The 27849-nt window shown below is 42.3% G+C and overlaps 1 protein-coding gene across 10 annotated transcripts in view; it reads left to right on the forward strand.

The window, feature by feature from the left end:
* RAI14 (retinoic acid induced 14) overlaps positions 1–27849 on the forward strand; it is a 175710-nt gene that overhangs the window by 13863 nt on the left and 133998 nt on the right. For 3 of the 10 annotated variants that reach the window (XM_058429995.1, XM_058430003.1, XM_058430000.1), the window contains exons 1-2: positions 15516–15605; positions 16664–16747. In XM_058429995.1, the coding sequence (XP_058285978.1) occupies positions 16712–16747 (36 nt within the window). In that variant the 5' untranslated portion in view covers positions 15516–15605; positions 16664–16711. Of the gene's footprint in view, positions 1–14359; positions 14561–14607; positions 14642–15515; positions 15606–16663; positions 16748–17346; positions 17512–27849 lie in introns of those variants that run through there. The other 7 variants (XM_032135982.2, XM_032135983.2, XM_058429996.1 and 4 more) reach the window with 6 other exon arrangements.

Consider the following 27849-nt stretch of genomic DNA (forward strand, 5'->3'; position numbering starts at 1 on the left):
TGACTCCATGAATTTAATAAAATTATTCCTTAAGCATATGCTCTACGTGTGAGAACAAAGAAATAAAGATGCTACTGCATTCCAGTGAGGCAGGGGTGTGTGAGGATGAACAGCCAGAAGGAATGCCTTTTGCAAACTGGTCCATTCACATTTCCTAGAGGGACCTCTATGTGCCAGCAGTAATTCTGAGGAGTCATTCCATCTTTGAAGGCAACTGAATTTTTTCTTTTAAGTACTAAAAAGATTGGGCAGTTGGCGAGACTTTTAAAAATTACTGGTGTTGTCTCACGTGCAGCCCAGTGTCAAGTGTTGGGCTTGGAACTTGAACCTTAGTTTAATCTAGCCTCCTCTGTTTATAAGCTATGCCCCTTTGGCTAAATAAACTTTCTCTGCTGCAATTTCCTAGTCTGGAAGCTGAGAATAATAACAATAGCATCTAATTCTGAGGTGCTTGTGGGCATTAAATGAGATGATATTCATTTATAATAAAATAATTTAAAAAATAAAATTTTGCAAAGTAATCTTTAAAGGATAGCTATTATGGCTGTTATTATCATTGCTAATGTCATCTTGTTCTTTATCACCCTGCCTTTAAAGAACTGCTGATATACTGGCCAACATGATTATCCCTGCCATTATAATCTATAGCAATAAAGAGAGGTTGCCCCATGTGTTATTGTAACACATCTGCCTTATGTCTTCTGTTCAATTTGCAACTGTTTCTCTGTATTAGCAGTCTCCCTATTTACCCTTCTATTATTATGTCATTGTGTAATGTGAACAATGTAAAGATGTAGTTCTTTTATTAGTCCCCAGTCTTATCTTATTCCAGATTGCATTAACAAGGTCCTCAGTCTCACCAGAGAACTTGTGTTGCTTCAACCATAATCTAGACACAGAGTAGTAACATCTTGGTTAAACTGAAAATGGTAGCTCTTAACATGAAGCAATGGTATGGTTAATTCCCTATTGATGTTTTTAGAAAAATTTCAGACATGTTTTCTGAATAGTATATAACAGGGTAACAATTTTTTGTGTTTGTTTTTTTTGGTTTTCAGCCCCCACTACAGAAAACTTGGGGCTAGGATAAGCTAACACAGTCTTACTTTGTTAGGTGCTGTACAGCAAGTAAAAGCTACAGCTTCTTAAGAACAATAAGGAGGATAAACATAGCCCCATGGGTGCACCTTGTCAGCCCTAATTGAGGATGGTCTTTTGGCACCAGCTAAAGGGGGAGAGAATACAGGAGAGTCCCTGAGTGGTAAACTAGCCCTTTCATAGACAGACACCGTCTTCTCAGCAGCAGGATAATAGTTGAGTTTGCACACACTAGGAGTCCATCAGCCTTTGAGTGAAATACAATTGTGGGCTAATTATCCCTTCTACGTGTGGCAGAGTGAATCTTTTAAATTACAACTTTCAATCATTGTTTAATTATTAACCTCCAGTATTTGTTAGATTTGTTTTGTGATCTTATGATAGTAAGTGAATGTTAGAGCTGGGAGCATATATGTTTTCTGCTTAATTTTATATCTACCTTGTTAGTATTAATAATAAGATGCTATGTGCTTGAAGGGAAAAATCTTAATCATTACTGTCTAATAAAAATGCAAGCAAACCACTAATACAGACCACATAAATCATAGTAAATTATCTAGTGGCCACAATAAAAGGTTTTTTAAAAATGAAATTAATTTTAATAATTTTATCTAGTGTATCCAAAATATTATTTCAATATGTAATCCGTATAAAATTAACTAATGATGGAGTTGACATTCTTTTTTACTAGTCTTTGAAATCCATTGTATAAATCCCATTTACAGTGCATCTCAATTTGCACTAGTCACATTTCAAATGCACAGATGCCACATGTGGCTATAGTATTGGACAGTACTGGTCTAAATAATATGTCTTCTTATAAAGAAGACATGTTATAGGTCCTGTAACCCCGCTCCACCTGACATCTAGAATGTCCTCAATAAATGCATATTTGATTAAGCTCCCTCTTACCCAGTTAACTAGGATTTTGCCCTTAGCTTTGAGCATTTCTGTAGAGAATTACAATAGCTTCATCACAAACTAATTATACATGGGATAATGGACATTTGAGTTTTGGGTTTACAAATCCTTATCTCTACTTTTGTGCAGGTGCATTAACCCATGTGGACTTTTTAGTTAAAAAAAAAAAACTGAATGATTTTGTAGGCTGGGGTCCTATGGTCCATATTTCTGTATCACCTGTATACTTGGCTTCTATTGGGATTCAGTGCATATGACATGAGTAAGAAATTAGAGGCGTTTTATCTTTTCTCATAAATTGTAAGTTCTTGAGTAGCCTTAATGCTATTACCATGTAAAACTCTTGCATTAGATGCAAGGTATGTATGTTTGTGGATATGTGTGGGGCGTGGCGGGGAGCATATTCAGTCTTTACTGGTTAATGGAAGCATTCCCCGTCCTTCATGTTAGTGCCGTTTGCTTTTTATGCCTGCACACAGAAAGTGGTTGAAAATTGAAAGAAAGTCTAGGGTTTCAAATTTAGTTAACAGGAGTTTGTCTTTATCAGGCAGGAGGATCTAGCTGCTCCCATAGCCCAGGCATAGAACAGCCTGCAGTGTTCTGTGATGGAAAAATATCTGAAGGGCTTTTCTATTTGTAGTGTGGCAAATCCAGGCTGGCATGGCCCCTGGGGAGTGATGCCTTGGTTAGGTGGTATCTCTTCCAGGTGTCTTGTTTAGAATAAATTAGGGTGACAGTGGGTTTTCATATCATACCTTCACCACTATTCAAGGATTAACTGCTATTCATCATTAGGCATCGAGGTCTCCTGGTCCAGCTGAGACCCAGCACCCCTTCTCACCTCGTACCCCAGCGCAACTTCCCCACCGTCTGTCCTTCTTACATTGTTTCTGCCTATCCTGAAGGTTTTGTTTTTCCTATTCCTCCTTAGCCTGTACTCAAGGGAAACAAGCTTCCTTGTTTCCCTCCTTTGTACTCCCTCAGTTCTGTGGAGTCAAGGCCCAGGAGAGCAGAGAAGATAGGGTCCACTCCAATCTCCAGACCCCAAGCACCATTTCCTCTTAGAGTCAGCTGTTACAGTGGCTTTTTATTTCTTGAGGATTTAAAAATCGTTTAATGCTATTCACTTCTAGTTAATTGTGATTGTTTTCGTTGTTGGCCTGATTATTATAGGAGAGCCAAAGAGCAGTACTTACTTTCAGAATGGAAATAGCCCAGAAGACTCACACTTGGGATTGCCAGCAAGGTCTCCTTCAGTGACTGCACTGATGTTAGAGGAGGGTAATGAATGGAGGACTTATGAGGTGAGGCCGAGTGAAGGCAATGGGGCGAGACAGATCCACAAGCAGCGAATAGCCAAACAAGTGAATGATAAACATGTCCTCCTTAACCTGCAGATTCAAAGGGGACATTGTAGGGCATCGTATTATATATTTCACTTCTGTAGCTTCATGAAGTAAGTTTAGCTGCTGACTTCAGGAATGGGCTGAACAGACCGAAATGCAACCTGCAATTGTGCTGTTGAAGATCTAGGCACCTCTTTTACGGTGGCACCTGAGTTGGGTCTCTGTCACTTGCAACCTAAGAGTACTGACAAATACTTTGGTGCCTGAGGGCAAGTGTCAGAGAGCCAACTTGAAATAGCTTAGGCTAGAAGGGGTGTGCCTTGCCTTATGTGACCCCACATCCTGTGCTAAAAGGGTGTGGCTATAGCAGGGCCTTAGGGATCCCTGGAATCAGCACCTCCCAACCCCGTTCCCACTCCCGCCTCTGTTCCCTCTCTCAAACCAGCTAGAACTGGGTCTTGGGCAGCTACCAGGCTCCTGGTTTCCCAATTCTCACCCAGAGAGGAAGGTCTACCTCCCCTCCCCCAACTCTAAAAATCCCAGAGTCTCTGAATAGCCCTGATGAGGAGACATTTCCACCTCTAGGGGAGCAGCTATTACCAGAATGACCTGCTTGGAGTGGGTAGGGAGGGTAGGAGGGAAGGCTGTGCCCTGTTGATCAGACCACTTATGGATCTACTACTGGAGTACCAGGCCACAGCATTCTGCTCAAGGAAAACGGGAGGCCTGCCTTCATGTGAGCCAGCACCCCCTCTCTGTTGGACTGCAGACAAAAAAAAAATCCTTTTTTTGAATACACAGTGTTTGAGTAATGTCCAAATATGATAGTTGGGGCAGCAGAAATAATTTCTGGACTTTCCTTCCACACCCTTCTAGGGCATCAGAGTTCACAGAATCTATGTCATTAACATATTTATATATCCCTTATTCTGAAAAGTATTAAGACACTGGATGCCTGGGTAAGGAAGGAGATTCACAAGCCAAATGGCACCACTGCGATCATTGTAAATGACGTCTCCAACATTCCAGAATGTGAGAGTCCAAGTTTCCCTATTTTGAAACTGAGTCAAAGAACCAATGAATATGTAGTAAGCCAACTTTTGGCAATTCATTCTTTCTAGGTTAACGACAGGGATTAAATACAACCATGAATAGAACCTCTTCTCTTATTCACTCTAAAGATATTTTTCATAACCAATTCCTTTGTATATGGGCCTCCCTTTTGCTTTTTGCATCGGATCTTTTTTTTTTTTTTTGAGGCAGAGTCTCCTTCTGTTGCCCAGGCTGTAGTACAGTGGCGCGATCTCACCTCACTGCAACCTCCGCCTCCCAGATTCAAGCGATTCTCCTGCTTCAGCCTCCCGAGTAGTAGCTGGGATTACAGGCGTCCAGTACCATGCCTGGCTAATTTTTGTATTTTTTAGTAGAGACGGGGTTTTGCCATGTTGACCAGGCTGGTCTTGAACTCCTGACTTCAGGTGATCCACCCGCCTCGGGCTTCCAAAGTGCTAGGATTACAGCTTGAGCCACCATGCTCAGACTTCATTGGATCTTTTTTTTTTTTTTTTGAGACTGAGTCTCGCTTTGTCACCAGGCCTGAGTCCAGTGGCGTGATCTCAGCTCACTGCAACCTCCACCTCCTGAGTTAAAGTGATTCTCCTGCCTCAGCTTCCCAAGTAGCTGGGACTACAGGCGTGCACCACCACACCCAGCTAATCTTTGTATTTTTAGTAGAGATGGGGTTTCACCATGTTGGCCAGGATGGTCTCGATCTCTTGATCTCGTGATCCACCCGCCCCTGCCTCCCAAAGTGCTGGGATTATAGGCGTGAGCCACCCGCGCCCAGGCCATTGGATCTTTTTAAGAACAACTTCACTGAGATAGAACTTACTTTCTGTAAAATTCACTAATTTTAGTATACAATTCAACTACTTTTAGTAAATTAACAGAATTTTGCTGTCATCACCACCATCTAGTTTTAGAACATTTCCCTCACCCCAGAAAGATCCTTTATGGCATTTGCAATTACTTCCTGTTAGCATTCCCAGCCCTGGACAACCACCAATCTACTTTTTGTCTTTATAAATTTACCTTTTCTAGACATGTCTTAGAAATAGAATCCTGGCCAGGTGTGGTGGCTCATGCCTCTAATCCCAGCACTTTGGGAGGCACAGGCCAGAGGAACGTTTGAGGCCAGCAGTGCAAGACCAGCCTGGGCAACACAGCGAGACTCTTTCTACAGGAAATACAAAAATTAGCTGGGTGTGGTGATGCACACCTGTAGTCCCAGCTACTCAGGAGGCTGAGGTGGGAGGATCACTTGAGCCCAGGAGTTTGAGGCTGCAGAGAGCTATGATGGTGCCACTGCACTCCAGCCTGGGCAACAGAGAAAGACTGTCTCTTAAGAAAAAAAAAAAAAAGAAGAACGAAAAAAAGGAATGGAGTCATATAATGTGTGGTCTTTTCTGTCTGACTTTTACTTAACAAAATGTGTTTGAGCTTCATCCATGCTTCACCATGGATCAGCGTGCTATTCCTTTTTATTGCTGGGTAGTATTCCATTATATGGAATTGCCACAGATTATTTACCTAGTTGACAGATACTTCTGTTGTTTTACTTTTTCCACAATTACGAATGCTACTTCTATAAATATTCAGTCTTTGTGTGGACATATGTTTTCATTTCTCTCATAGGTGGGAATAGCATTGCTGAGTCATGTGGTAAATGTATATTTAACTTTGTAAGAAATTGTCACACTGCATTTCACAATGACTATACCGTTTTACATTTTCACCAATAATGTTTGAGGATTGGAGCTCTATGTTTAAACTTGATGGGCTCTTTTGGGTTTCAAGATAGGTGAAACTGAAGGAATGGACTTTGGAGGAAGACGTGAAGGGGCTTACCCATACACGGTCACTTGGGGTCAGTTGCTGGGCACTGTGTGAGGTGGTTTTTCTCTTCAGAGGTGAACACGGTGGTGTGTTTGGAAGGTGGTATTGTAATGAACGTCAAAAGATAAGTAACACAGAACAGGACAAGCATTTTAGAGATCATCTTAAAAATAACCTCGATTTAAGGGATAATTGCATGGAGTTTCTTAGTCCTAGAATGATTTTTATATTCCAGAGGTAGCTTGTTTTGATTAAGCCATGCTTTTTAAATTGGATGGATTTAGGGCAGGAGGTAACCTTGGGACTTTTCTTTGGTAGGCTTATTGGAGCATGTGAGTCATGGATTTGACAGACCAGAAAGTAGTGCTGCCAGAACCACAGCCAATTTTGTGTCAGTCAGTGCTGCTGGCTCTGGCTGATTCATAGACTAAGATCAATCCTGGTTGATGGCAGGTTTTATTCTCAAAGAAGAATGATATATTTGGCTTCCAAGAGAAATGTCATCTCCTGGATAAAGGCAAGTTGTGAATATAGGAGATGAATGGTCTCAAAAGAGTTTTACTACGTGATCATTATGATACAGTATCTAAATGACATTTATGGTTTAAAAAGAATGTGCTCATTTGTTTTCTTGGAAAAGAATCTGAGATTTTAAAGTATTTTAGAAAGGATTCATTGCCAAGATGACATTATTGTTATGTCTTTCCCCCCCTAACTTTATCTGGGCAATCTTTTAACAAACCTGTACCTTTGCTAATTCATAAAAGAAAGTTTATTTGTTTATCCATTCATAACGTATCTGGTTTACTGAATAAATAAGATTTATAAGATAGTAATCATAAAGCAGCTTTGTTTTGTATCCCCCTGTCTGAAAGTTATTTTGTGAGGTTAGTATATTCCTTGTCTCTGGATGAAATCTATGACATTTCTATTTTTTTTTTTTTGAGACACAGTTTCACTCTGTCACCCAGGATGGAGTGCAGTAGCACGATCTCAGCTCACAGCAACCTTTGTCTCCTGGATTCAAGTGATTCTTTGCCTCAGCCTCCCTAGTAGCTGGGATTATGGGTGCGCACCGCAACGCCCGGCTCGTTTTTGTATTTTTAGTAGAGATGAGGTTTTGCCAAGTTGGCCAGGCTGGTCTCGAACTTCTGACCTCAAGTGATCCACCCGCCTTGCCCTTCCAAAGTGCTGGGATTACAGGCGTGAGCCACCACACCTGGCCATTTCTTTTTTTTTTAAATGGGGTCGCGCTCTGTCTCCCAGGCTGGAGTGTAGTGACAATCATAGCTCCCTATAGCCTCAAACTCCTGGGTTCAAGTGATCCAGTTGCCTCAGCCTCCCATGTACCTGGGCCTACAGGTGCTCGCCACCGTACCCAGCGAATTTACTTTTATTTTTGTAGAGATGGGGACCTCACTATGTTGCCCAGGCTGGTCTCAGGCTCAAGCGATCTTCCCACCTTGGCCTCCCAAAGTGCTGGGATTATAGGCATGAGCCACTGCGCCCAGCCTCTGACTTTTCTGATTATTCTTAGATTTTTAAAAAAGTTCTGCAGTCAGTTTCAACTGTTAAATACTCTTAATTCAGAATTTAGAGTCCTCAATGTCAAATATTAGGTTGGTGCAAAAGTAATCGTGGTTTTTGTTATTTTAATGGCAAAAACTGCAATTACTTTTGCACCAATCTAATAACAATAAAAAGTTGAAATTTGATTTAAAGTTAAATAGCTCTCCCTTTTCTCTTTGTCCCACTTCACCCTGCTACCCTGCCTCCTGCATCTTCCTATCACGGTTTGAAATCCCTCTAGGGATCGCTCTATGATAAAACTGGGGGTAGGGCAGGGGAAGATAAGAAGTTAGAGGGATAAAAAAGTTCTTTTTTTTTTTTTTTTTTGAGCCAGAGTCTCACTCTGTCACCCTGCCTGGAGTGCAGTGGCATCATCTCCACTCACTGCAACCTCCACTTCCCAGGTTTAAGCAATCCACATGCCTCAGCCTCCTGAGTAGCTGGGATTACAGGTGCCCGCCACCATATCCGGCTGAAAATTCTTATTTGACTGGTACTATAGCATGATAGTGCCATGTTCTGAGTTTGACAGATATTTGTTTTACTCTTAATTCTGGGCTGTTTCTGGGAATGTTATGGACTGAACTGTGCCCCTCCACCCCATTTCTATGTTGAAGTCCTAACCCCCAGTTTCTCAGAATGTACCTGTATTTGGAGATAGGACCTTTGCAGGGGTAATTAAGGTAAAATAAGGTCATATGGGTGCACTCTAATCCAGTGTGACTGGTTTCCTCATAAGATGAAGCGATTAGGATGCAGACACACACAGAAGACCATGTGAAAACACAGGGCGAAGACATCCATCTATAGGCCATGAAGAAAGGCCTCAGAAGGAAACCGACCCTGTTGACACCTTGATCTTGGGCTTTATTTTGTGTTGTTTAAACTATCCAGTCTGTGGTACTTTGCTGTGGCAGCCCTGGCACACCAGCAGACGGGCCCCTTGGAGATCCCCTCTTCTCACTCCATTCCTGGACCATCACTGCAGACCCTTCTTCTGCAAGTCCCTTGATGAATGTCATGTGATTGCCTCTAGTTTGTTGCTTCTCCATCAGGGAATCCACTTCCCTCTGCCCTCTTTGTCCTTCCAATCTACCCTATTACACAGAATCTAACACCACTATTTCCCTCTATTGTGAGTTGCCTACACATGGTCCATAGGAAACACGTATTAATGCACAAATAAACTCCAGCATTCAGGCTGACACACATAACAACACAACAGCAAGCTCTCCTTCATTTCCATCCTTGAAGCATAGGCCAGTTTCTCTCCATTTTAGATTTTTCAGGTGTGGATCAGACACCTGTCCAACCTCTTCAGTCCTGGAAGCCTCTCACGAGGTTGAGTAGGTGTGGTAGGAATTATTGCATAGCTCTCGCTAAAGGAAGACCCTCCCACAATCCACACACATTCTGACCCTTTTAGACCTGGATGTGAGTAAGAGCCCTGTTACCAGTTTTCAGTTGAATCCTTTGAAAATTTGCACCTTGGGCTAAAATGACTGTGGTATGTCTGTGTTTCCAACGTAACCGTAGTGCTCATTCATTCATTCATTCATTCATCATTGATTCATTCAGGCAGTGCAAAGTTTCATTAAGTGTTGACTATGAAGAGAGCTTTGCTGAGGCCAGAGGTGAAACCCTGACCCTGCTAGGATTTACATTTTCTGTCTTGAGGAGCTCCCTGACTAGAAGGGGAATAAGGTCTCACATGAAATAGCACAGCAGGCATGTTGATTTGTGGGGGGAAATCCCTGGCTTGCCCCACAGTTCTAGAATCAGGCTGAGAAAATCTCTGTCCTAAGAATTTGCCTCCAGGGTACTAGCTGATGATCCTTGCTCTCCTCTGACCCTAACGTTGCATTATTGAAAATGGTCAGCATCTTCAGGTAGGCTTAGCACGTGACTGGGGGGATGCTATACGAGGACAGCAGTAATGAGAGGGAAGGGGGCAGGTGGGAAGGAAAAAGCAGGGGCATCCTGGTAAGATTTCACAGGCCAAATGAGCTGGGTTTTTAAAAACCTTAATGCTTTTCTCTTGTACATGGTGAAACCAAATTACTTTGTTGCGTTTGTACAAATATCCCAATGACGCTAACCCGTGTCAGAGAGCTCACCCTCCTTAGTACACTTGGGATCCACGAGAGCCTTGCTGAGGTCAGAGGTGAGGTCTAAAGTCTATCCAAGCGCTTTATCCTATATCTTTGTTCTGCGTGTTCACCTGTAAAGCATTTATTGATTATATGCCAATGGCCAGGGCTCAAGTACAGGCAAAATGAAAATACTCTATTCCAAAGTAAGTAGGTAGTCTGAGACGTAAATTTTCAAATCGGCTTAAAACTGGTAACAGGGTTCTTGAATCCCTCACTCACATCCAGGGTCCAAAGGAGTCAGACTGGGGGAGGATCTTTCTTTGCAGAGAACTATGCAATGATTCCTACCACTCGTACTGTCTTAGTCCATTTTCTGTTGCTATAACAGAATACCACAGACTGAGTAATTTACAGAGAAAAGAAGCTTATTGGGTTCATAGTTCTGGAGTTTGGGAAGCCCAAGGACATGGTGCTGGTCCCTAGCAAGGGACATCCGGTGGCATAAGGTGGATGTGAAAGAGACCACAAGAGCAAGCCTAGCTCACTTTTATAATAACGGGCTCTGGCAAGAACTCACTCCTGTAATAAAGCATGAATCCATTCAGAAGGGTAGAACCCTCATGACCCAATCACTCTTAAAGTCCTCATCCCTTAATACTGTTACATTGGCAATTAAGTTTCCAGCACATGAACTTCTGGAGGACACATTCACACCATAGCTTATGGGACCACCTGGGGAGATTGAACAGGTGTCAGACCTTTACCTGGAAAGTCTAAGAAAGGAGTCCCCTATCTTGTGAGAGAAATGGACAAAATGCCCTTTCCTCCTTCACCTGTCCAAATCCTGTGTTTCCTTTAAGTTCAGTTAAAACCCCGCTCCCATTTAGGAAGACTTCTCTGATTTTTTTCTAGCACTTCAAGATTCTCACTCTTTGAATTTCTACAGTATTTAACACCTACTTATAAGATGATTTTTAAATTATTCTTTATTCATATCCTCAGTCAGTTTGGAGTCCTCTGGGCCTACTCACATAAGCTGAGTGTTTGTATGTATTTAAAATTCTGTCTTTCTAGAACAGTACAAATCTGCTGTAAAGTAAATTGGGCAAGAGGGAACAGTACCCGTTGGGCCCTGCTTCCCATTTTTATGTTCTTCCAGAAGCAGCAACATAACTCATAGCACAGCCCTGTCTGAGAGGCAGAGGTTGAAGCAGCTTCCACCCACTGGGAGGAGTTTGGATGGCCTGAGGTGCTGTGTTGTTAAGGTACCTTCACTGGGAAGGTTGTTCTGGAGAGATCTTTGACAGAATGTATTTGTTTTGCTGGATTGAGAGAATTGAATGTTTATACAGCTTTGGTTAAAATTCCATTTTTGTTGCAGAGAGATTATTGTCTGAAGAAATACTCAAGCACTTGAGTGAGAAGAGGTAGATGCTGACAAGGAGAGAAGGAGTGTATTTTAGTTTCTTATGCTTGTTCAGCACTTGGTCTGTGGTATGGATTTTAAGTCTGATGTCCTTTTTAACTTGGAAGAAAATGTCCTGAAGTTTATTTAGGGGCACATGTTAGTTAGTGTTCTGGTTTGATTCTTGGCTGAGAATTCCATAGATGTGTTCCCATATTCCGTGATGGAATATTATTATTATTATTTTTTGAGACAGGGTCTCACTCTTTCATCTAGGCTGAAGTGCAGTGGCATGATCATGGCTCACTGTAGCCTTGAACTCCCAGGCCCAAGTGACCCTTCCACCTCATCCTCCTGAGTAGCTAGGACTACGGGCATGTGCCACCACCCCCGGCTAATTAAAAACATTTTTTTTTTTTGTAGAGACAAGGTCTCGCTATGGTGCCCAGGCTGGTCTTGAATGCTTGGTCTCAAGCAGTCTTTCCACCTCAGCCTCCCAAAATGTTGGGATTACAGACGTGAGCTGCTGTGCCCGCCTGGCTGCATTTCTTTTTTCATCAGTCTAGGGGTTTCTAACCTGGAATTTTGTTTCTTTTTTTTTTTTTTGAGATGGAGTTTCGCTCTTGTTGCCTAGGCTGGAGTGCAGTGTCACGATCTTGGCTCACCACAACCTCCGCCTCCTGGGCCCAAGTGATTCTCCTGCCTCAGCCTCCACAGTATCTGGGATTACAGGCATGCGCCAACACGCCCGGCTAATTTTGTATTTTTAGTAGAGACAGGGTTTCACCTTGTTGGTCAGGCTGGTCTCGAACTTCCGACCTCAAGTGATCCACCCACCTCGGCCTCCCAAAGTGCTAGGATTATGGGCGTGAGCCACCGTACCTGGCTAACCTGGAATTTTCTTAATCCTAAAGACTGGAGAATGTAATAGAGATTATTAAGCTTTTTTAAAAAATAACAGTTTTGTTGAGATATCATTCATATACCATTCACTTCACCTCCTGAAAGTGTACAAATGAATGGTTTTTAGTACGTTCACAGGTTGTGCAACCATTACAGCAGTAAATCTTAGAACATTTTCATTACACCCAAAGGAAAACCCCATATCCATTGTAAGGGTTTTTTTTCTTTTGATACTCAAAGAAGTTTAACTTTTTTTGTTTGTGATAAAGCTGTATAGGCTAATATCAAGGTTTTAAAATTCAGGCTAGGATTGGGAGTTAAATTATTTTTTTAAAGGGAAAATGAATTAATAAATAAACAAAGTTGCATCCAGTCTTTCAAATGAGATGGAAACAAGCATGTACATCTCTGCTTTGCTCCATCCTCATTTATCAACGTGACATCCATTCTGTGATGAGTGGTGGCCAGTGATGATTGGTGGCCAGTGATGAGTGGTGGCCAGTGATGATTCATGGCCAGTGATGGATGCCATATTTCAGGGACTTATTTTGAATTAAATGGGTAATAAACTGACTAATATTTCTGCTCAGTGGGTAGGTATGCTTTATTCTGTTTGAAATGGGAGAACTTAGTTCAGAGAGCTTTTTCCATAGATGCATGATCCTTTTTGGTACATACTCGAATTAGGCTGCTGTGCAGCTAATTCAGCTTTGCTGTATTTCTTTTGAAGTAAGCATCCTGATTTAATGGCTTTTCCAAGGACTGCCTTTAGTGTGGCCTTGCTAAACTGACAGATGTCACGTTACTCAACACAGGCTGTAGCTCAGCCTGGGCTTTGGAAGTTTGGGATTGAAAATGAGACTGTAAGATCCTAGTTGGCCCAAGGAAGGCGAGTCCATTTACTCATGATTCATCTTGAGGAAGAGGAGATGCTGAGACAGCTGGCACCTGGCATTATTCCAGGGGCCACATTACTTTCTGCCAGCCATGGCTTCCAGGTGTTAGATCCTTTCATGAATACCAGGAAAGCAGTGATCTATTAATAACTTTACCCCAGGTACAGTTCATGCTTCTAGAGTTACCACTGTGTGGATTTCCAGAACTTCTTTTCCTTTGACACTTATCTTTATCATTGTGGAGTTATGCCCATGGGCCACCCAGCTCTCACACACCCAAAGCCATGGACTCCAGGAAGACACTCAGTTTGGCGGTTAACCCCTTCCCTTGGGAACTTTTGGAATTATTACTTTATTTATTTAATCCTCTTCAAATAAGAGTTTGTATACTTTACACTGTATGCTTAAAAAAAAAGAAAAGCCAAAGACAAATACACAGAAAAACTAACACAACACCCACGAAACCCCCATGACCTCAAACAAAAATCTTACCCACTGTTGCCTAAGACTTTGTGCTCTCTGAATATGTGAACGAAGGAATGCTTTGAGTTCTCTGCTGTGGGGAACTGCACAGTTTTGGGTTATCCAATATGTGGCCTCTCTTTTCTCCCTTTCCTGCTGGACTGATTTGTCCTGTTTCCTTGGTTATTAGTACTTCCACAAGAAGGGGGAAGGAATTAAATTCGAAGGACGATTTCCACTTTCTAGCAACAGTTGGTGTAGAAACCTTGGGCCAGCCAGCGACAGTTTGGGAATATCTGCTTATCATTATTTCTACTTTGATTCCTCAAAAGGTGATTCTGTTTTGACATGAAAAAAACAACCCAACTTTGGTTTATGCACCAGCCCAACTCTGACAAGTGTGTTCCTGTTCTGCCTACATCAGTTCTAGGTTCTCTAACTTCAGTGTGCAAAAGAGTCAACCAAGGAAGTTCTTGGGCTCTACCCTTTGAGATTCAGTTTTAATAGGACAGGGGCTAAAAGGTTGCATTTAGTCCCCAGGTCCGTCTGATGTGGATTAACTAGGGGCTGACATTGAGAAACACTGCCCTGGAATTTGCACTCGCTATTCAGGTACCAGCCCAGGCTTTGCTGTGATTAAATGCTTGGCAGTTAACAATGTATAATTATGGTGTGTGTCGTTTCCAAGGCAACATGCATCTGTCACTCCTGCTGAGGCTGGGAAGATTGAAAGGGGCCTTGGAGAGGCTGCAGTCACAATGAGGCCTCCAGATTCATGCCATCAAAGTGCTTCATGATGACTGGATTTTCACACCATTTATCCAAGGGCCCTAATCAATGGCAGCAGCAAAAATGAAAGTAGACACATTGGAAGCCAGAGAGTCACTGGGTGACTTCTGGAAGTAGCAACAAGCGCATGAAGAAGGATGAGTACGGCATTCAGTGGCTCGCACTCCTCACCCATCTTCTCAAGTCAGTTTTGTTCAGAATAATAAGGATGTCAGGGAATGTGAGATGACCTGGCAAGGCTTCTGAAAACACTGGTTAACTGTGGTAAATGTGTGCCTGCTGTTCCTCAGTTCTCCTGTTGATGGTGCTGTTAAAGGTCACCTGTTCTCACTTGCAGTGGGCTTGACGTGACATTTATTGAGCACTTACTATGTGATGGAAACTTTCATATAGATTATCTTGCCTTTTTGACCTAAGTGTATTTTCATTTTTTTTAGTTACATGTGAAATTTACATATTTTGTACATTTCCAAATTTAATGAAAAAGGTAGAGTCTGTACATGTTTGCCGGGCACAGTGGCTCATGCCTGTAATCCCAGCTCTTAGGGAGGGAGAGGCTGGAGGATAGCTTGAGCCCAGGAGTTTGTGACCTGCCTGGGCAATATAGTGAGACCCCATTCTCCACAAAAAAGGAAAAAAAAAAAGATAAATTCTATACATGTTTTAGCACAGGATTTGGCTTTTTGGTTTTAGTTGTAAAACTGTATAGGGCAGTGCTGGATGGAACTGGAGGCTGTTATTTCAAGTGAAGTAACTCAGGAATGGAAAACCAAATATCGTATGTTCTCACTTGTAAGTGGGAACTAAGCTATAAGGATGCAAAAACATACAGAGTGATATAATGGACTATCAGGACTAGGGGTAGGGGAGGTTAGGAGAGAGGTGAGGGATAAAAGAGAACATATCGGTTGCATTAAAATCTCAGAAGTCATTGCTAAGGAATTCATGTATCAAAAAACTACCTGTACCCCCAAAACTATTGAAATTAAAAAATATATATATATAGGGCAGTGAAAACATTCAGCCACTAGTTAGTCCTTAGGGTCTGGTTCTGAATCTCATCATGAATAGGCTTTGTGACTCGGGCAAGTTTCTAAACTTGTCTGAGGCTCTGTTGCTACTTCTTCGAAATGAGGCACTTAGACTAGACGAGCAATTTTGACTTTTGAAGGGTGGCAACTACCTTGTAGAATCCAGTGAAAACTCAGAACCTTCCTCCCTGAAAGGGGTAAATGTATACTTGCTAAAAGATAATTACATTCAATTTCCAGGGGACCACAGACCCATCTTAAATGAAGTGATTGCTTAAGATTCAGCTCAACTCAGAATTGCTGAGTCCCACAGGACCCTGAGAGTCTTGCATTGTTTGGAGAGGTCCCCTGAGGAATGAGCTATTTGATGAGGGAGGTTTTGTTGTTCCTGGCATTTTTCACTAACTGCCCTGTGCATTCTGGGGTGGGGAGACGGGAACAAACACTGAGAAAAATAAATGGGGAATGAGTGGCATCTGGAATATGAACTGTTTTCCTCATCACTTTTCACAAGGAGGTAGATGGCATGATTGCAGCACAGAAGATACGTTGAGGAATGACTTGAACATAGAGATACAGCATTTTGTACAGTGACAGTTAAGCAGTTAACTTAGACTTGCTCTACTTTTAATGTTTGAGGGCTCACTGATACAGAAATCTAAGAAGGTCCAGTTCAGAGAAGCAGAGAATAGAATGGTAGTTACCAGGAGCAGGGGTGGGGGTGTGGGAGTGGGGGTTTGGGGAAGTGGATGGGGAGATGTTGGTCAAAGGATGTAGCGTTTCAGTTAGGAGGAATAGATGAAGAGATCTATTGTACAACATGGTAACTATAGTTAGTGTATTGTATACTTGAAAAATTCCTGAGAGTAGATTTGGAGTGTTCTCATCACAGCGAAATAATAAGTATGTGAGGCAATGCATATGTTAATTAGCTCAATTTAGCCATTCTACAATATATGCATATTTCAAAAGTCATGTTGTGCACCATAAAAGTATATACAATTTTTATGTGTCAATTAAAATAAATATTAATAAGAAGGAAAATATTAAAGTTTTGGTTAATTTGAAAATGTCAGAAGCTTCTAGGGAGTATATCGTAAGTGGAAATATGTTATTTACCACTCCTCAGCTGTTAACTGACCACCTTCCCAACCCAACCCTGCTCTGTCTCCTTCCCATGACCCAAAGTTGTAATCCAATCAGGAGAGAATACCTTATTTGGAAACCTACATGTGTCCTTTTTTTCTCTGCTTAGGTGTTGAAAAGTCTCCTCTAGAGCTTTGGAAGGCTGAATGGACTAAACATGAAGAGCTTGAAAGCGAAGTTCAGGAAGAGTGACGTGAGTATGCGGTGACTCACAGTCTGGCTGTTCCTTCTTCTCCACGGAGCTGCAGAAACGCTCCTCCCCACCTTGATAAGGCGCTGCTGGGTTAATAAACTACAGACACTCAAGTGCTCTTGGCCCCAGCTCAGGGTAGCTTCTGTGGATGGCATGCTCTAGGTTCCTTGCTGTTTGTGTGCATAGCTTTCAAAAATAATGTGTGTGTGTGTTTTTTAATTTTGGGCATCTGTGCCTTGTAGAGAAAGGAACCGTCACATTAAACATCTTCAAAGGAAGAATCAGTAAAATCTCAACATTTCTAAAGTTGCCAGAAATCCTGATTCTGAATGTCGTTTTTAGAAGAAGCTAGTCTCTCTCATGAGGGTGGTTCAGGAATGACATATTAGCATGGTTCATCTTTGGCTTTAGGAAACGTGTTCAACTCTCTGTTAAGGCTTTTGTGGTAAAATGGTATCTATTGCTGCCTGTACCTTTCCTCCCCCTGAATTCCAGGGGCCCTTCCTCACTTGTTATCCATCCAATCCATAAAAGACTCTGGATTGGAGGAACCAGTTATGATGTCAGAGTTATGAAACAAAGTCTCCCCAAGGAGAAAAGGGAGAAAAACATAGCAGAGGGGTTGTACACGATAATATTTTTTTTAGAAGGTCACCCCATACACCCTTCTATGATCCCAGTCTTGTGCTAGCTGCATTCCAGATGCTTTGAACAGAGCTGTGGAATGGGAGAAATTAATGGAAAGGAATTAGATGGAAGCCAAGGTATGTCACTCTCAAAATGGGCTTGTTTAGCTATCATTTCAGACGAGGTAATTAAAGATGAACCTGAATTTTATTGCTTTGCCATGAATTATATTTTGACAGCTTGGCACAGCTGCATTTTTGCAATAAATGGAGGCTGTGTCTTTTATGGCTAATATGTAACTTGCATACCTACTTCTGGCTGAAGCTTATCTCCTGAGGCTGCATCATGACATGTAACTTACTGCCCTGATAAAACCCAGGCTAGATGAGATGCTTACGGGATGATGGTAAAATACCGACCCACTTAAAGAAAGAACTGGGAAGCGTTATGAAGAAGGTTGATCTCACCTTCTTATCCTTTAGGTAAATTAAATAAAACTCATAGAGTTCAAAGAGACTTTGACAAAGACATAAAACTAGCTGTTGGCCAGAGTGAAAGTCCTGGTCATCCGACTTCCGAGAAACCTCCTTCAACCTCATCGTCTGCTGGCTGTATGTTATGTAGCCTGCATACCTCCCATGGCTTTCGGCTAAGGAGAAAAAGGCAATTAAATGGAAAATGTTGCCCAATTCAGCAGATAGGGGTTTCTAAATTATGTGACCAGGTTAACAAATGTCTTTTTCCATTCCAAGGGAATCTAGGTAGCTTTCATTTGCATAGGTTAAGATTATTTTTAGCAAAATTTCATCAGTCTAGACTTCCATATATATATGAACAGGGGCCCAGCGGAATGATAGGCACATAAACTTTTGGTTTAAAAATCAAAAACTGGTGGCAGTAGGGAGGGTGTTGCTGGAATCTAGTTAGAAAAACTGAAATATTTCCATGATTTAAAAAAATCCACTGTAATAACACTAGTAAAAGCTCTGGGATTTGGCAGCAGAAAAGGCTATGATTTTGGCAGTTAGTGCTAAGAGAAGAAATGTTGAGAAGCAGACCTGGGGGAGGAAAGCCTGGGGAGGAGGAAATTGGTATAATGGAGCCCAACAATTTCAAATGGCTCTCCACATCCAAATTGCTTCCTCAAGCACAGAACTGTACAGCTAAATGGAGGGAATAAAAAATGACAACAACAACAAAAACATTTCAAAGCCCAGTTTGTTAATCAACCATATGATAATAATGCTAATAATAATTAATCATTAGGAAGTATTAACCAAATGTCAGGAGCTATACTAAGCTTTTCACGTAAAATTCATTTAATCTTGCCACAAATCTTATGTGGTGGGTATTACTATTAAGCTCATTTTACAGACGAAGAAACTGAGGCCTTAGGGACATGCGGTCATTTGTCTGGGTTCTTAGAACTTTAAGTTCTAGAACAAGTTTTTGCGCTAAGGCAGTCTGATTCAAGAGCCCATGTTTCCTGAAAGAGGAATTTTGGGTGGAAAGTCTATTTTAAGAAACTAGGCAATCTGCTGGCACGGTGGCTCACTCCTGTAATCTCAACACTTTGGGAGGCTGAGGCAGGAGGATTCCTTGAGTCCAGGAATTCAAGAGCAGCCTGGGCAAACATGGTAAAACCCCATCTCCACAAAACAATTAAAAAATTAGCCGCCTATGGTGGGGCACACCTATGTTTCCAGCTACTCGGAAGGCTGAGGTGGGAGGAAGGCTCAAGCCCAAGAGGTCAAGGCTACAGTGAATTGTGTTCATGCCACTGCACTCCTGTCTGGGTAACAGCGCAAGGCCCTGTTTCAAAAAACAAAAACAAACTGAACAATCTAGGGAGTAGCTTTAAAAGCGACTTAAACTCGGACCTAGGTTTGTGGCCCTGGACAAGTCTCTTACTCTTCTGAACCTCAGATTCCTCACTAGAAAAGTGGAGGAAATGATATTAGCCCCTAAGGTTGGGGTGACAGTTAAATGCATTAAATGAATGTCGGCTGGGTGTGGTGACTAACACCTGTAATCCCAGCACTTTGGGAGGCTGAGGCGGAAGGATCACCTGAGGTTGAGAGTTTGAGACCACTCTGACCAACATGGAGAAACCCCATCTGTACTAAAAAGACAAGATTAGCCGGGTGTGGTGGCACATGCCTGTAATCCTAGCTACTCCAGAGGCTGAGGCAGGCGAATCGCTTGAACCTAGAAGGCAGAGGTTGTGATGAGCCAGAGATCACACCATTGCACTCCAGCCTGGGCAACAAGAGTGAAACTCCATCTCAAAACAAACAAACAAACAAAAAAAAACAAAAAAAAGAATGTCAAAAATCTCAGGGCCTGGTGCTCAGGAGATGCTTAGTAAATATTTGTTTCTTCCTTCTAATTAGCAACCCATAATAAAAAGTAGGATTCGAAAAGTTTACAGGGTCTGGAGGGTAGAATAATCTGGTAACAGTTGCTGCTGCCGAACAGGGAAACTGAGCTGGGAGAGATTGGAGAAGAGAGGCTTGTTTTTCAATGTATGCCTTTGATTTCGAAGTTTTTGATACATGTACATGTATATCATGCGTATATATGTATCGTTAAGGAAAAGCAAGTTTACAAATGTTTACATTCAGTTGAATGAACCAAATTATAATTTTTTTTTAACCTGAAACTTGTGGTCTGTCTCAAAATATTTTAAACCATTGGGTGTCATATTCCTGCTTGTCTTTGTGTGAGGGAAAAGGAAGAAGAAAGGTTTCTTTGTATTTCTGGGGGGTAGGAAGAAGAGAATAGCAGATCAGGTTCTCGCGCTTGCATAAAGAAGACAGGTGACCCACTGGTGTGATCGCATTTCAGCCAGCCTGTGTCTGGGAGGTCTGTGGCCAGATCAGTTTGTGGCCCCTGTGAGCAAAATCCAGGAGTAAACATAGGACGAAAGTGGCCCAAGGGGGCCTCCTATGGATGGCCTTCAGGTCACTCTGTGACCCCAGAACCATCACGTGGGTAAAGATTGATGGGAGTGTCCTTTCTGGAAGACTTGACAACTGGCATTGTGTCAAAGGCAGATGTGAGTTTGGTAGGGAATGAGCCTGACTCTGTGGGCTGTGGTTAGACAGTGACATTGTCCAGTGGTTTTGATTTTTAAATCTATTTGGGACCCTGCAGATAACCCACAAAGGCTAAACAGCATTATGGAATTTCTATGGTGGATAACCTTTTTTACTTCACGTTTATAACTTTATTTTGGGAGTTCTTAAACTTGAGTTGTTAGATAGTGGATATAGGAGAAATACAAATATGGTTGTTGTCTTTAAAAAGTTGATAAACCTCGGTGGGAGAAGAAAAAAAAAATAGGAAATAACTAGAGCAAAATACAAGCAGTATAGAATATAGATACTCAAGGTATCTTTAAGATGGTATAGCTAACTAGTTGTTAAGTTGTAGGGCCTGGTGATAAATGCTGCAGATTTTCAGACGGCTGAATCTTTGGGAATGGGAGAATTTGGGGAGCTTTATGGAGGTGGAGCTTCATGCAGGCCTTGAGGGACAGGTAGGAGTCGGAAGCGTGGCTGGGAAGAGGGGGAAAGGTCAGAAGGTCAATTGGGGAGGCAGCTTGCAGCACAGTGGGTTAACTCAATCTCAAAAATGGCCCTTGACATAGAAAATAGTAATATTAATAGTTCAGGAGCCCAGGAGAGTGCCCGTGGCATGGACCTGAGTATTTAAAGAAGAATACTATAAAGTTTTCATCCTAGTTTTAAAAATGGACACACTGACTTTTATGCTTATTAAGCAAGCACAGAGTTCTCAATCATCATTATGTGTATCTTTTATGACCGTAGCTTGAAAAAGTGGCTTCTTTACCTCTTTAAATATTTGCAGCAGCTAGTATGTGGTTCCACATGGAAAAATGAGCTGTCATCATGAAAAATGAGGCCAAGAAGGTTGGGATTTCCCTTTGCTAATAAAATGCTCAGGCTTCTGGAATTTCTTTGTAGATGCCAATTTTTAGTGACTTGAGTGAAATGGGTGGAGGTTGAGGGATGGGAAATGGGGTTGAAAGATCTTTGTAACAAATCTTGAGAAATGCCACTCAAACGTGATCAAGGGCTTCACGGTTTACTTTGAGGGTGTGTGCTTAATTTTACGAAAGATTTATTCCCAATTATATATTTCATTGTAATAGGGAAGCAGCGGACATTCCATTAAAAAAATCAAAACAGCCAGTTTAAAGTGACAGGCTCCATGAGAGATTAAATTGATGGTATACCTTTACATAGCTGCTACTAACTATTGTAGCTTTCAGCCAAGGAAATGCACACTCCCCACGAATCTCGAAGAACCAGGCATATCCTGCTCAGACAGAGGTTTGAGTTTGTTGCCTATTAAGATAACAGTTTGCGGCAGGGTGTGGTGGCTCACACCTGTAATCCTAGCACTTTGGGAGGCCAAGGTGGGTGGATCACCTGATGTCAGGAGTTTGAGACCAGCCTGGCCAACATGGTGAAACCCCATCTCTACTAAAAATACAAAAATTAGCCAGGCATGGTGGTGCATGCTCGTAATCCCAGCTACTTGGGAGGCTGAGGCAGGAGAATTGCTTGAACCCAGGGGACGGAGGTTGCAGTGAGCTGAGATCACGCCACTCCACTTCAGCTTAGGCGACAAGGCGAAACTCCGTCTGTTTAAAAAAAAAAAAAAAAAAAAACTCTCATGAGGATCGACAACCAACTCTGCCAAGGAATTTTTTTCAAGGAGTTTTTAGTCATTTATAATAAGTTTTTACAAATGCTCAAGCCTCCTTCCCTCACCACACACACATGCACATACACACAATGGGAGTATTTAAAATCCAAGTCTCTGGCGTGAACCCAGGAAGCGGAGCTTGCAGTGAGCCGAGATCACGCCACTGCACTCCAGCCTGAGCGACAGAGCGAGACTCCATCTCAAATAAATAAAATAAATAAAATAAAATAATAAAAAAATAATCCAAGTCTATCTGTAGACATAGGAACTTTAGCCAAATCTGTTTCAAGCTAAGCCTTTTTTTTTTTTTTTTTTTTTTTTTTAACATAATTTTTAAAAAATCAGTGATGACCCCACTGGGTGGAGGTAGGAGACTTTACTAAAGTTCTAGAGAGAAATTTGGTCAAATTTGTGCCATGTTACATATTTTCTAGGTCTTTTCAGCCTGTTTTAAATGGAGAATCTGCTCACTGCCTGATTTTGCCTGGTATTAGTTTGCTAGGACTGCCATAACAAAGGGTACCACAAACCAGGTGGCTGAAACTAAAGAAATGGATTGTCTCAGAATTCGGGAGGCTAGAAGCCCAAGATCCAGGTACTGGCAGGGTTGGTTCCTTGTGAGGGCTGCGAGGGCGAATCTGTTCCATGCTCTGACCTAGGTTCTGGTGGTTGGCTGGCAGTTTTTTTGGCTTGCAGAAGCCTTGCCCCGATCTCTGCTTTCATCTTCATGTGGCATTCTCCCTCTGTGCATGTGTCTGTGCCCAGATTCCTCCTTTACATAAAGACGCCACTCATACTGGATTAGGGCTCGCTATAATGAACTCATTTTATCTTGATTACCTCTGTGAAAACCCTATCTCCAAATAAGGTTACCTTCTGAGGTTAGGGGAAGCATTAGGACTCCAACATATGAATTTTTGGGAGGACATAAGTCAACCCATAACACAACTCCATGCCCTTCCATCCTAGAACGGTTACTCCGAAGCCCTGGCATCCCCCCACTGAGCTGGCACTGTCATAGATCGTAGCTCCACTGTTCATCCTTGGAACTATTTTCAGCATCTAAGAGAGTGAGGCTGGAGCATCACAGTTTTTCAGTGGGTGCCACTGCATAATATTAATAGCAAGAGTGAACACGTATGGATGGCTGACCTTCTATTACAGGAATAAGGAGCTCTCATGTATTGAATGCACACTAGGTGCCAGGCACTGTGCCAAGCCCCTTTGCATGCTCTTTGTCATTTAATGCTTACAAAACTCTATCCAGTAAAGACCATTGCTACAATGCATTTGATAGAGGAAGAAATGAATGTTGAGGACAGGTAAGTAACTTGGCCAAAGTCACACATTTGGTAAATAACAGAGAGATGGTAACTGTCCTGGTTTTTCTTGAGGGGAGAGCGTCGTATGCTGTCAACCGCAGCACACGCTTGCTAACAAGTTGCTCGTTCCTAAATTGTGAAGCTTCAAACTGCATAAAATAGGTGTTACACTGTTGCTGTAAGCTTAAATAAGACCTCTACAGTGATTTTATATCACCACAAGTCCATCCATAGTGGCAAAACTCTCCAGTGTCAGCATTATTCTTCCTGTGACAGGGCAAGATTCTTTGTTTCCTGAGAGCCAAATGCATTTCATTTCCGAAGGGAGGAAGAACAGATACTGCTTCTGTTCTTCCAGTGGTGCCAGTAAAACATCTCTGTCTACGTGGAGCTCCACTGTGGGCTAAATGGGTCATAGCTTTATTCTATTTACCCCAGACCATAATTCTCAGTTAAACACAATGTTTTCCAGCTGGAAACCAATATGAAACCCAGGGCCTGGCCCCTAAACTTGGGGAAATCTCCTAGTCTACACAAGCAATGAGTCATTTAGACCATTATCTCTTATGTCTTTATTCTGCATTAATTACCTGACCATTTTGAATGAAGGCTGTTGTTGACCTACATGTTTTGTGTTTGACAAATTCTTTTATGAACTTCTCCTTGGGAGTGAAACAGAAATTGCTTCTGAATCATCCTGTGGGTATTTTCAGTTGAGTTTCTACCTAAAGATCTTTGCTGTGTGGAGGTGGTTATTTTCAACTAGATGGCAATGCAGGGGCCAGCGTTGGCCAAAGGCTCAGTATGTCCATAAGGATGAGGTTAGTGACTAGACTTGGCTTTCTCTTTGCTTGAGTCCCTCCCTCCTTTTAAAAAAGGAAAGTCAGTGTGTCCTTGTCAACTTGATTATTCAACTATTAGAGTAGTTTTTATTGTATTCATGAAAATGCTTTTACTTTTTGGGAAGCACTGCCTGAAAGGATTTCATTTTTCTTTTCTTAGGAGGCCGAATGATCTGATGGTCTCTAGCTGGCTCCTGCCTCCTGGGCTGCCCAGTGGGCTGGTTAGCTGGAAAGTGTAGAGGTTTATAATGTAAGAAAAGAACAAGAAAAAGTTTAAGGAACCACATATTCTCCTTGGATATGTTTGTTCTAAGATGTATTTCCCAATGCTGAGAATGTTTCTGTAGCAACTTTTCAGATTTAGGCTATGGTTTTGGAGGGGGGTTTGATGAGATTCAATGTGAACTCATGAGTCTTCGTCTTGTCTGGGTGTGTGTGTGTGTGTGTGAGACAGAGTCTGGCTCTGTCACCCAGGCTGGAGTGCAATGGTGTGATATCAGCTCACTGCAGCCTCTGTCTCCCAAGTTCAAGTGATTTTCTTGCCTCAGCCTCCTGAGTAGCTGCGATCACAGGTGTGTGCCACCACACCCGGCTGATTTTTTGTATTTTTAGCAGACATAGGGTTTCGCCATGTTGCCCAGGCTGGTCTTGAACTCCTGACCTCAGGTGATTTGCCTGCGTTGGCCTCCCAAATTGCTGGAATTATAGGTGTGAGCCACTATGCCTGGCCTGTTCCTTCTTCGAAGGGTTGCTTCATAACTGAGAAGCTGCAGGGTCCTTCTGTGAGGTCCCAATGGGTGTACTAATTAGGTATATGATAAGCTGTAATAACAAAATACCCTATACAGTAGTTCTAACAAGGTGGAAGTAAATGTTTAAAATAGTCTAAGCCATCGGGGCCGCTCTGCTCCATAGATTAACCCAGGAACCCAAGCCTTTCTCTGGCGTCCTCTGTTACCCTCTAGAGCTGCTCTATGCAGTGTGCTAGCCACTGGCCACATGTGGCTCTTGAGCATTTGAAATGTGCTAGTCCAAACTGAGATGTATACTGTAGGTATAAAATACATGCTAAATTTCAAAGGCATTGTACCAAAGAAAGACTGTAAAATATCTTAATAATTTTTTATAATTACACACTGACATGCTGCTATTCAGGACATAATTGGATTAAATGAATAGAGTAAAATTTATTTCACCTGTTTCTATTTACTTTTTTAATGTGGCTACTAGAAACTTTAAAATTACATAAGTCTTTGGACAGTGCTGCTCTAAGAACCAGAAAGAAGGAAAGTAAAGCAGAAGCACTTTCTTTTTTTTTTTGCTGTGACAGTGTCTTTCTTAGTGTCTTCCTTTGTGGTCCAGTCTGGAGTACAGTGGTGTCATCATAGCTCACTACAGCCTCAAACTCCTGGGCTCAAGCAATCCTCTTGCCCTGGCCTCCCAAATAGCTAGAACTACAGGCACATAACACCATGCCTGGTTAATTTTCGTATTTTTTGTATAGAGACAGTGTCTCACTATGTTTCCCAGGCTGGTTTTGAACTCCTGACCTCAAACAATACTCCTGCCTTGGCATCCCAAAGTGCTAGGATTACGAGAGTGAGCCACCACACCCATCTAGCATTTTACTTTTTTTTTTTTTTCGAGACGGAGTCTTGCTCTGTCGCCCGGGCTGGAGTGCAGTGGCGCAATCTCGGCTCACTGCAACCTCCACCTCCCGGGTTTCTGCCATTCTCCTGCCTCAGACTCCCAGTAGCTGGGACTACAGGTGCCTGCCACCACGCCTGGCTAATTTTTTGTCTTTTTAGTAGAGACGGGGTTCACCGTGTTAGCCAGGATGATCTCAATCTCCTGACCTCATGATCCACCTGCCTCAGCCTCCCAAAGTGCTGGGATTACAGGCGTGAGCCACCGCGCCCAGCCGCATTTTACTTTTTAAAGGATGTGAAACTGAAGGTGCACAAATCATTGCCCTCACAGGGAACTGGTTAGAGCTTGCCCCAACCTAGCTGCAAGGAAGGCAGGAAAACATATTCTCTTGCTGGCAGCCTCGAAACCAGTTAAGTCTCAAGGGAAAGGGGAGAATGGATACTGGGGATGATTAACTCAGCCACAGGCAGTTTCTACAGAGGGTCTTGTTTGAGACTTGGATGATAAAGGTGTGCCCAAATGTTCTTAAACCTTAGTGACTTTTACAGTTTTGACTCCTTTTATGCCAGAAGTAACATTGATGGCTGCTTGCCCAGGACCCATTGTCCTATTGGTAGAAGTCTTTTGCAGCATGCTGCTGTAGGTGAAGTTAAATGCTTTTCCATGTTAGAAATGGAAACTGCTGGCTGGGTGCGGGAGCTCACGCCTGCAATCCCAGCACTTTGGGAGGCTGAGGTAGGTGGATCACCTGAGATCAGGAGTTAGAGACCAGCTTGGCCAACATGGTGAAACCCTGTCTCTACTAAAAATACAAAAATTAGCCAGGCATGGTGGCATGCACCTGTAGTCCCAACTACTCAGGAGGCTGAGGCAGGAGAATCACTTGAACCTGTGAGGTGGAGGTTGCAGTGAGCTGAGATTGTGCCACTGCACTCCAGCCTGGCCAACAGAGTAAGACTCCATCTCAAAAAAAAAAAAAAAAACAAAACAGGCCAAGTGCGGTGGCTCACACCTGTAATCCCAGCACTTTGGGAGGCCGAGGCAGGTGGATCACCTGAGGTTGGGAGTTCGAGAGCAGCCTGACCAACATGGAGAAATCGTGTCTCTACTAAAAATACAAAATCAGCTGGGCGTGGTGGCACATACCTGTAATCCCAGCTACTCAGGAGGCTGAGGCAGGAGAATTGCTTGAACTCGGGAGGCAGAGGTTGTGGTGAGCCGAGATCGTGCAATTGCACTCCAGCCTGGGCAACAAGAGTGAAACTCCGTCTCAAAAAAAAAAAAAAAAAGAAATGGAAACTGCTCTTGAGTGTTACCAGTTGGTGACATTAGGTAACCAGTCAGGCTTTTCCTTTTATGTCCTGTAATATATTGGTGACCTGATCTGATAAGGTGTGGGATGAACAAGGGTTTGTTTTTAAGTACACCATTTTACCATCATAATCTTGAGGTTGCTTACACAGATAGGAACTATCATGACCTGATCTCACACCTTCATTGAAAAGTTTGGGAATGATGGCAGCCTGTAAGTTTATGTTATAAGCTTAGCTTTAAGTTACTCTTTAAATCAGTGTATTCAGTCAATATGTAATTTATAAAATTGTGCAATTTGAGGATTCTTAATTATATTGATTAGTTTAATCTGAACCTACATGACATCTGACTCTCACATTCTAGGCCTAGAATTCTGAGCAAAACTTTAGAACAAATCTAAAAGAATATTAAAAATGGTAGAATGTCCACTTCCTAGACATGTAACTTTATTAATATAACCTGTGATCTTATTCACATTTTTGGTTGCCATTTTGTCCTTTTGGTTCATATTGCGTTTATTGCTGATTTTTTCTCCCAGTGTTGCTTGTAAAGCCTCCCTTCTCCACCCCTCCCCTTTCCCCTCCCCTCCCCCCTCCCCTCCCCCTCCCCT

The sequence above is a fragment of the Hylobates moloch genome, unplaced genomic scaffold (genome assembly GCF_009828535.3).
Source record: "Hylobates moloch isolate HMO894 unplaced genomic scaffold, HMol_V3 SCAFFOLD_17, whole genome shotgun sequence".
Lineage (NCBI taxonomy): Eukaryota > Metazoa > Chordata > Mammalia > Primates > Hylobatidae > Hylobates > Hylobates moloch.